At 40.3% G+C, this 10,240-nt stretch overlaps 1 protein-coding gene across 1 annotated transcript; it reads left to right on the forward strand.

The window, feature by feature from the left end:
• Positions 1-1,636: 1,636 nt before the first annotated feature.
• C6H1orf146 (chromosome 6 C1orf146 homolog) lies at positions 1,637-10,058 on the forward strand. Its single transcript, XM_075098119.1, has 5 exons — positions 1,637-1,705; positions 3,621-3,714; positions 5,065-5,233; positions 8,493-8,571; positions 9,939-10,058. The coding sequence occupies exons 1-5, from the start codon at positions 1,637-1,639 to the stop codon at positions 10,056-10,058; spliced, it is 531 nt and encodes a 176-aa protein (XP_074954220.1).
• Positions 10,059-10,240: the final 182 nt, after the last annotated feature.

A 10,240-nucleotide genomic window follows, 5' to 3' on the forward strand; every position in this document is an offset into this window, starting at 1 on the left:
TTTTCAGTAAAAACACTGGTTTCAGTAGATAGTCATGAGTCTAGATTCATATACGGGGTGAAGAACAGAGCTGGAAATCAATGCTCTTTTTCAGTACCTTTGATGGCCCTACACTCCAGCTCTTCTTTGCCATATAAAGGCAATACTGTTTCCTCTTATATGATGAAAAAAGAAGGTTTAACATTCTCAGTACTTCTCTTTCATTGAAAGTGGTGCTGTTTCTTGCTTTCACATTTTTGTACTGCGTAACTTCTATATTTAGAATATCATAGAAAATAATTTGGAATATTCTTCCCCAGAAACAGCTGCAGAATTAGCTGCCCATTAAAAACACTCCCTCAAGATTTTTTCCTGTGCAAAAGTAGACTTATTACCATTATTGTTTGTTACACCCACTTGTTCTGTCTGGTGTCCTTCCAGCCGTTCTTATTATGTAAAAATGCCACAATATCTGTACTTGTACAGCAGCAGCCTCTCAGGCCAACACCAAGTTTCTAGAAGACATTTTTATGGGGACACTTACAAGATGATAAGGCTTTTGCCAGCATCCCAGCAGAAGCTCGGTCCCGTACGCTGCAGGGGAGCACGGAGTAGCAGACAGGAGCTGAGCAGGCCAGAGGAAAGGCAACCGGCATCAGTACTTCCTCACTTCCTGCCAAGACCTGAGTTACTTTCTTAGCAATAAGTTCTTTGCACTTCATTTGGTTGTTGGGAGCTTTTGTTTGCCATCTCTTAATTCCTCAGACCCGTGAGGCAAGGCTGGCTTCAGCTGCTACACGTCCCCGGTAAGGAGCAGCCATGGTTCCTCCTGGCCACCAGCTCCCAGCTGCGAGGCTGAGAGGCACCGCAGCACCGGCGGCGGCAATGAGGAGAGACCCGATTAAAACTTATATCAGGAACCAACTGGCACAAAGGTTTTGTGGAAAGCAGCTCTGCCAACCCCAGCACATGGCCACCAAGCCCCAGGCGGGCGCCTCAGGGATGTGAGGCCAGGCCAGGCCCGGCTCCCAGGCTGCTCTTGCCAGGGAGCTTCAGTGTCCCCAGCTGCACCGCATGAGCCTTACTGAAATAGAAATGCCTGCCAAGCTGGATATCTAGGAATATTTTCAGAAGGGTGAAATGCAAACGTACATAAAAAGAGCTAGCGCTCAGGCCCATGGCATGGTGGGCCGCTCCAGGCTGGGCAGGAGGCCCGGCATGGCAGGAGGCCCAGGGCAGCCTTCCCAAAAGTATCTTAGTGTAAAAGGTGCACAGTGACAAACATGCCCTCTGAAAATAGGGCAAATGTTCCTTAGTCATTTTAAGTGGTTTTAGGACTGGTTTTCTGAAGTAATTTATTCATCATGCTGCTCATCCTGTTACGCCTTATAGAAGAAGGCCTCTCAGTTGCAAAGTCTTTAAAGCCATTTAGGAATCTAATTGCCATCTTAAATTAGTTCAGTGGTAGTGGACACCTGTATACATTTTGGAGAATTGGGTAGTGCACTGGTTTTTAATCAGATCTTTAATGGATCTGTGTGCATTATACATTTCACCTCTTTAATTGGCAGGTAATATTTGTCATCTTTCTTTTTCCAAGCTTTTCAGAAGGTGGCAGCTGAGATGTTACTGCAGAGCCATTAAACCCTTGAAAAAAATGACAGAAAGTGGTGAGCAGGAACAGTCAAGATGGGTAACAACAGTTATTATGAGTACAGCTCTGCAGGTACAATACTGCTTGTCAAGAGCGGCATCTGACCTACTAAGAAACACTGAAAGAAGCATTTCCTGTATTCTATATGTAGAAATGTTTTATGCAGTGTCAATGAATGTAGTTTTTTGAGGCTAAAAAAGTGATAGTCTCAAGTTGTTTCTGCTGTAATACTGGTTCTTTGTGTGTGTGCGTGCGGTTTTTCTCCTAGCTACTTCTGTACCTATTTAGAATTCTTGTCACCTGCTATTCTGAGTTACACTGAGTTAGGAATGTCCTCCTGAGTCATCATTTTTGCACTGCACTGATGCTGCTTTCAATTAGCACTCTGAATAATTTAATCAGAAATTGTTTAAATTTTCTGAATTTCTCCCTAAACCCTTTATTTTCTACTATACAGTGTCAACATAGGGGCAGGTTATTACTCAGTAAGGGTGCAATTCACTTTAAAATAGTCTTAGGGATGTTGATGTATATTTATATCCATTAATATCAGAATTGGACTGTGTTCCCTGGTAAAGTGAAAGGGTATGTCAAGGAGCTGGTAATTAATTCCTGCAGCTGAGACCAATTTCATGCTAGCTGGAGAGAATTTAGAGGCAAGAGGGGTTTAATTCACAAGCAATGCTATCTTACGCTAGCTTGGCTGACAAGGTTATCACCCCATCTCTGCTGTATAAATGGATGAATGGTGTTGAAGTAATTCCTGAATCATCTCAGTTTAAAGCCTGTTCTTATTTGCCTGCTTGTCTTGGAATGACAGCCTGTAAACTGCTCCTGTTTGGGAACCGCTTCAATAGCAACTTAATCCATGACATGGTGAGAGGTATTGGAGGGCAGTGGTTTCATCAGCTACACCAGCATAACTCGCTCCTACTAATAAGAGCCCCAGCTCTACTCAAAACTACTGCTGCTGGTAAGGACTCCCAGTGAGCAAAGACAGGGAAATGGCTGAACACAAATCTAAGATGGCTTTTCTTTTACAAAGGTATTGCTTTGTATCAGTTTTGGTTATGAGCTTCCTTTTCCCTGTGCAGCTATGCTTTTCTTATAGCTGTAATTTATATTTGTCCGTTAAATAATTCACTGTCAGCAGTGGCTTTGAAGCAGAGAGTTTTTTCCAAAATTGTAGTTCTACCCTGTGAGTGTTCCCTTTCCAGACCAATTGAAAGCATAACATTTCCGGTTACTGTCTCCTTCAGGGTTCACTTGCTCTCCTGACTTTATTTTGTTGCCTTCCAGTAAATCACGACACTTCCCTATATAGGTTGGCTTTGTTTTAAATGGGTAGGTTAAAGGACATGTCATTAGCTAAAAAGGATTCAGTCATTTAATTTTTAAAATGTGTTTGAGCAGCTTCTGTAGAACATACTGCAGAAATGCTTTTTGCAGGCTGAAAATTACATCCAATCCCCCTCCATTCTGTAGGTTATTATGTTGCATAGTGCCATGTTCCAGTTTTCCTGAGTGGATTGCATTCTGTCAAAAAGCTTTAAAGAAAATCATGTCCCATACAGATTTTCTGAACTGTCTTCCAAATGAAATGCTGACATCTGTGAAAATAATGCAGTCTAATTCACTGGAGTCATAGAAACAAACTCCTGTATGTTCCTCACTTCTGCAAATCCTCCTTTAGCACATCTTACAAAAATAGACTGAAAAATGTTTCAGCTTCTTTATGAATTATGCAAGAGTTTCCTGTGACAAACTGCATGTATGCATGCCAAACTGTCATTCAATGTTTGATAACTTCCAATGCAAATATTTCAGAATTTCATTAACTGACAAAATCTAATTAACATCTTACTACTTTTTAAGCAATGATGCTATAGTTCTATCTAGATTGGTTCAGACAATGCTTTAAGAATATTTCTATTTAACTTGCTGGCTGAAAACATATTTTAAAAACAACTTTTTAAAATTTATTTAGAATCATGAAATTTCTACAATTCTACGGAGGCAACAACACCGGGTTCGATATTCAGAATCAGTGGAAATTGGATCCGTGATATTTTCTCTTTCTGGTACAGTACTATGAAGCTTATGTTTTTAAACTAGCCAGCTCTAATGAGGTACAAGATCACCTACCCTACTGTAGGCTACACCAAACTGAATAAAAGTTGCCTTGTTGGAATGTCGTGCAATAGTGGAAAGAGCTGAGCTGTGACTGCACATAAACCGGAGGACAGAGCAGAGAACTTGGAGAACGAAACATTTTCATTGTTGTTTACTTTTTTTGGAGGTATTGTAGAACAGCTACGTTAGATTTGGTGCGCATCAGCTGAACTGTTTAGCAAATTCTTGTTATAACTGAGCAAACATGTTGAGGGCCACTAACATGTAAGACAGCCATTGAGATTTTTAGTATTCATGGCTGTAAACACAAGGGTGAACCAAGACCCTCGGCTTTCATCTTTCACGTTGAGTTTGCAGACCCAGTGGTAGCTGAGGAGTTAGGGAAAGGATTCTTGGAGAAGGTTTCACAAAATCACAGACTCACACAATGGCGGGGGTTGGACGGCGCCTCTGGAGCTCACCCCGTCCCACCCCCTGCTGGAGCAGGCACCCCCAGAGCAGGGGCACAGGGCCGCGTCCAGGAGGGGGGTGAATGTCTCCAGGGAAGGGACCCCACAGCCTCTCTGGGCAGCCTGTGCCCCTGCTCTGGCACCCGCACAGGGAAGGGGTTTTTTTGATTAGGAAGTCACTGAAACTGCAAACATGAAGTGTCTGTCCTTTCTCTTTAGAGCAGAAGATGCTTTAGACAGGTAGATGAGATCCTTAAGCCGAAGCCTTCCTGAACTGTAAGGATTAACAAGGCACATGTTGGCCTCATCTTTCATATCCTCGACTGTTACACTTCCTGAACTTCAGCTGCCTTAACTTTCCCTTTCAGGACAACTTATAACTGGGGTTATAGTTTATTTTTTCATGGTAGACAGTTTAGCTTCCTTTTACGATGTTACAGGTGTGTTTGTTTATGTTATTTAGAAATGGGACTTGCTGAGCTTTTCAATCAGTCTTTGCATTTGCCCTAAATCCATTCCATTACAGCAGTTGCTTGTTCCAGAAGCATGTGCTTTCAAAGGCATTCAGGTGTCTGTACTTGGAGTGGATTGAACAGTTGGGGTTTTTTTTTGATGTTATGGTCAACAATAACCTCTGAGTTATTTGTAGTTTTATCTTAAAAATACTAGTCGTTGCTGGCCAAGTCTCATGATTGCATTTCACTGTCAAGATGTGTGAATTCTTTCATGTGCTTTGTTCCATCACCTTTTAAACTATTGTTTGGATAAGAATTCTGCTTTCTGGTTTGTGGTGAGCACTAAATCATGTTACTGCCATGGCGTATCCCTTTATTTCAATTCCTTCAGTAGGTGTGGCATTTATACTGGCAGACGCTCAAGACTTGCTCATGACAGGGGAAGAACAGTTTTTCGAAAGGATTCAGAAGTTCATAAACATTCATCGGAACAGTTTTTTGGTTTTGTCAGCTGCTCTTCATGGACCAGAAGAATGGGATGTCATGTTTAGGATTCAGAGGAGGTATGATTTCAACATCATACCAAAGCTTTTTTTGCTAGGAAGAAATGAAGTATCAGTCCTAGATTCAGGACTGTTATTTTAGGAAATACTTTCAGCAATATGGATTTTATTTTGCTCATGCACTGGAAAATTACTTAAAGCATATGTTTATTAATGGCGAATGAAAAGAATACTAATTGAATCAATCTGACCTGTCATAGGTAATAAAAGGGGACGTTCCTCAAAACATAGCAAATAACATGCCTTTCAATCACTTTAGGGCTACATAATACAACTCTCTTTAAAGTTTTCTCTTGAAGTGGAAAATCAGGCAATTTTCTTAGCTCTGTCGACATCTTTTCACAGTCATTTTCAAAACAGAACTGGCAAGTTTCCTTCATGAGAAAAGGCTTTATTGCAAAGTACAGCTTCTTTACGAGCTTCTCAAATCTGTTTACTTGGAACAGTGTCTGTTATGCAGAGCTCGAACAATTGAAATCATGTTATTTTACACCAGAAGTATAAAACTGGACCTTCAAACTGGTTCGTTTAAAACTTTATCTGTGATTTCTAATGAAGCCTGAAAACGTGCATGTGTCAGTACATACCTGTTGACAACAGCTATCAGATCGTGCTCCACGCCTGTAGTCAGAACTATTTTCCCGTAGGTACAGCAGTCCTAACTGCAGCTGATTTTCACTCTTGACATCAAAGAAGTGACTATTCTAATGGAGTCTTTGATCTTTACCTCCTTGAAACTAGCAGCGGTTTCGTTAACTCCTGGGCACACTGCCAAACGCTGATGAGCAGCAAAGCGCATGGGATGAAATGTAGGAAATCCATTACCCATTGGTGAAAATTCCATAAATTTTCATGAGAGGTCTTAAAAGCTCCGCCACCATTCAGCAAGAACCTGTTATTCAGCTGATGGCAACGCTAATTCTCAATCTGCTTTGTGGTTATGTAGAACAGAGTTTGGGCATGTGTTGATCACTCGCAAATGCGATGTTTTGAAACTATATTCCATTTGGCAGGTCAGTAATTTTATTAAAATAAAAATAATAGTTCTGTCATTGCAGACCACACTGAAATGATGTTGACAAGGCACAATTGTATTTTAGATGCACGTGCTTTGTTACTGCCTGGCAGTTCTGCTATTGTGTGTAAATCATTGCCTGAGCTTTTGCATTGAAACTTGTGCCACGGTCTCTCGAACTACAAGTCACCTCTTGGCTTTGTTAAAAAACAAAGTCCCCATGTATTTTCAGGCCTTTTTGTGCGACTGTTTCTTTCTGCTTATCTATGGGTTTGTTGCAATTGGGGAAGGATTTTTTTTTTATTAACAAGACCATTACAGGATTGTTCAACAACATGACCACTTTATGTCGGGTTGTGTATATCATGGGGGAAGAGGGAGAAAGAAATCTTCATCGTCACAGCTCAAATGAACATTCCATTAATATCCTGAGTAAATCTGTATGTTAATCGTTAAACACCTTGGAGCAAAGAGCAGCTTTGCGTTCTGATGGCCAGTATTCTGCCCATTGATCAAATCAATAAAATACAAACTAAAATTAGTTTTGCTTCCAATTACAGCAGGTAATTCTCATGGATGTAGGCGCATACTTGAAATACTTTTTGTTGCATTTTGTTCCTTCATATTTTGCTTAGCCCAATGCTAGATTAGCAAAATTGCATCTATTTATTTCCCTAATCCCTAAATGTAAATCAAACCACAGTTTCTGTATCAAGTTTTAGCAAAACTCAACAGTGACCTGAGTACCTACTCTTAGGGAAGGACACTGCCTAAAATACTTAAGAAGGACATTGAGGTGCTGAACCGTGTCCAGAAAAGGGCAACAAAGCTGGGGAAGGGTCTGGAGAGCAGGTCTGATGGGGAACGGCTGAGGGAGCTGGGTGGGGTTTAGTCTGGAAAAGAGGAGGCTGAGGGGAGACTGTATTGCTCTCCACAGCTACCTGGAAGGAGGCTGTAGTGAGGTCGGGGCTGGTCTCCCAAGGCACTAGTGATAGGATGAGAGGAAACGGCCTCAAGTTGTGTCAGGGGAGGTTTACATTGGATATAAGGAAAAATGCCTTCACTGAAAGAGTAGACAGGCATTGGCACAGGCTGCCCAGAGAGGTGGGGGAGGCACCATCCCTGGGGGTGTTCAAAAAAACATGTAGATGTGGCACTTCAGGGCATGGCTTAGGAGGCCTGGGGGTGCTGGGTTGATGGTTGGACTTGACAATCCTGGAGGTCTTTTCCAACCTTAATGATTCTATGATTTATTTTTGCTAATTAGAAGAATGGGCAGCCATGTTCAGCTCAGATGTCTAACCAATGTGGGTCCTAATGTGAATGAGTCCAAGTCATCAGGGTGAGGGGAAGAACTGGGTGGTCCCAGGGGAGGATACCACAGAGCAGCTGGGCACTGGGGTTGGATTAGATTTTGGGTTATTTAAAATTCCTCAGTCTTTGCTGTCAAGTCCCTACCATGTTTTAGCTCTACAACAGAAAACAGCAGCAATGCTAACTTCGTTGTCAGTGTTACCACACACTGAAGACACAAGTCTAAGGAGGGACTCTATGATTGCCTAAGCTTTGATATCTTCCATGGCTGCACCGAACAACCACCAATGCTAGTATTTTAAATCTTCAGATTCCATTCTCAAGAATGAATGCAGCTGAATAACAGTATTTGTAGAAGGAGAGTTAATTTTGGGTTAAATTAATTGAATGACCAAGTCTTTACATGAAATTCTTAGCAGAATTATCCCATTACCTTAATCGTGTCTGACATACTGATTGCTATATTTGGATGGTACATTGCAAAGATTTAGTTCAAATTCTGAAGTATTTTTAGCACAGTGTTTTTAGATACTTTGCTGTGTTCTTCCAAAGCCATTAAGAAAACCCAAACATTTTTTTACTGGCACCGAGAACAGTCTTCAACAAAATACCAGAATAGGGTTTAGCGCTCTCTGAATGTACACGTGCTGAAAAAGTGTTGATTGATGGTCAAAGAGCCCTAGAAAAAAGAAATGAGCCCTTCCAAATCCCACCTAAACAAGCGGTACAGAAACAGGACAGATGGCTACACAAACAGCATGAGCTCCCCAGGCACCTTTATATGTAAAGGCAATCTTCTACAGATGTGTGGTGAAGGCACAGCAAGACGTTGTTTACATCACAGGGGAATGCTTTCTTGAGTTTTATGGCGTAACAAATTAAATGTGCATTCTGAAAGTAACCTTAACCTGAATTTATTTTGATGTGCAGGTTCCTGGGCAGTCATTTACGTATAATACCAGTTCATAATACTCCTGAAACAGTGAAGTTAATGCTAACTATAGCTAAGGTAAGCCTGGTTGCATATACTTAAAAATATTAGTTCTTCTGCAGTGTATTAGCCAGGAAAAGCCAAGATCTTTAAAATATTTATCTTTCCTTAATGGATTTGGGTTACATTGACCACAATCCATATAATACAATGACTGTTACTTGCATGCTTTAGCTGAGTCTTTAAACTATTGTTAAGGGTAACTTTAAAAGCTCTAAATAGCATCTATGAAGACAAATTAGATATTTAATAGCTCATTTGGCTCTTAAGTTAGGACATCTTCACTTCATTTACTAGTGCAGAACCAGCTGGAGATCTAAATATGTAATGACTTCAACTTAAAGTAAAAATGCCAGTCTGGAAACTCTAGTTACTTGTGGATTTTTAATGATGCACATACTAATATTGTGTTTCTACAGCTTAATGAATGTAATTTATCTGTGTATCTGCCACATATCTTGTATGCATCAACACATTATTAATTAAATCTATTTACTGAACCTCTCTAAAGAACATTTTCCCATGAAAATTCTAACTTAGACACTAACTAGAACAGTACTAGCAGCATCCGATGTGCCAAATAAAAAGAGCAGGTTGAATGACATGGTAGGAATCAAATACAAATTTACGTTTTATGCTTTCCTGAAGTGGACATCTCAAACTAATAAGCATTAACCTATTTGGAGTAGTCTTCATTTTAGAAGCGTGTAAGCTACATCTCACTTATTATATGGCAAAATATGTTAAATACTTACTACAGTGTTCAACTTAAACTTTCTATGGACTCCACTGACGTCTGGCCCAGTCTCTTAATATCGCATTAACCTGAAAACTTTTAAGATTACCGCTGATGCATAAACTTGAAGTTGCTTTTCTACTTGTTCAGAATGTTGACACCAAACTCAACAGAAGAGCCCCGCAGGAAGTGATGACAGTATATACCACAAATCGGTCAGGTGCCATTACGTCATTTCTCACTGATGCAGTGCAAAGCCAGTTTAATCAACTCATATTTTGCCAGAGAATCCCTAACAGGTATAGGGCCTAAAAAATGAACTTTTTTGCCCCAGATTAACAGACATGGCCAAGGGAGCAATACCTTCCAAGCAATCCCAAGCCCCCATACCCAGCTCCTGTTGCAGTACTATCCAGGTCATCGGATGCAGTGCTGACAGGACTGGTTATTTTAGGCCTGGTCTTGCACCCAAAGGGATACATCACGTCATCTCTGTGTACATCGTTCCTGAATATCCACTTCAGAAAACATGATTCAAATTTTGCTGCTGAATAATTTTCCATTTGTGCTATTTGAAAAATAGGATGTTGAATATTCTGTTACCTCAGAGTTACCGTGTCCTACTCAAAATATTTTCCTTTTCTCTAAGGTAACTTCCAAGCCACGAGCAGATGATATTCGTTACAAAATGGCAATGACAAAAGCCCAAATAATAGAAAACAGTCCAATTTGGAAGATGCTTCAGGAGTACCAGTTGCATTGTAATTAATTTTGTATTTGGGGTTTTTATTCATAAATAGAGTGGCTACATTTTAAACAAAATATAGAATGTTCTTAAAAATATAGTTACATTTCAAAAGACGGTATATACAACTTATGCATTTGGAATGAAAATTTATATTAAATAACTATACAGTAAAAATAGCATACATTACACCAAATGTGCATTCT

The sequence above is a fragment of the Phalacrocorax aristotelis genome, chromosome 6, assembly GCF_949628215.1.
Source record: "Phalacrocorax aristotelis chromosome 6, bGulAri2.1, whole genome shotgun sequence".
NCBI lineage: Eukaryota > Metazoa > Chordata > Aves > Suliformes > Phalacrocoracidae > Phalacrocorax > Phalacrocorax aristotelis.

Excerpts from the sequence above, each read along its gene's own strand:
- C6H1orf146 (XM_075098119.1), top strand. The coding sequence starts at position 1,637 with ATGACAGAAAGTGGTGAGCAGGAACAGTCAAGATGGGTAACAACAGTT. Across the intron at positions 1,706-3,620 it reads TTATGAGTACAGCTCTGCAG|AATCATGAAATTTCTACAAT; the intron begins GTACAATACTGC and ends AAATTTATTTAG. Across the intron at positions 3,715-5,064 it reads CGTGATATTTTCTCTTTCTG|GTGTGGCATTTATACTGGCA; the intron begins GTACAGTACTAT and ends TTCCTTCAGTAG.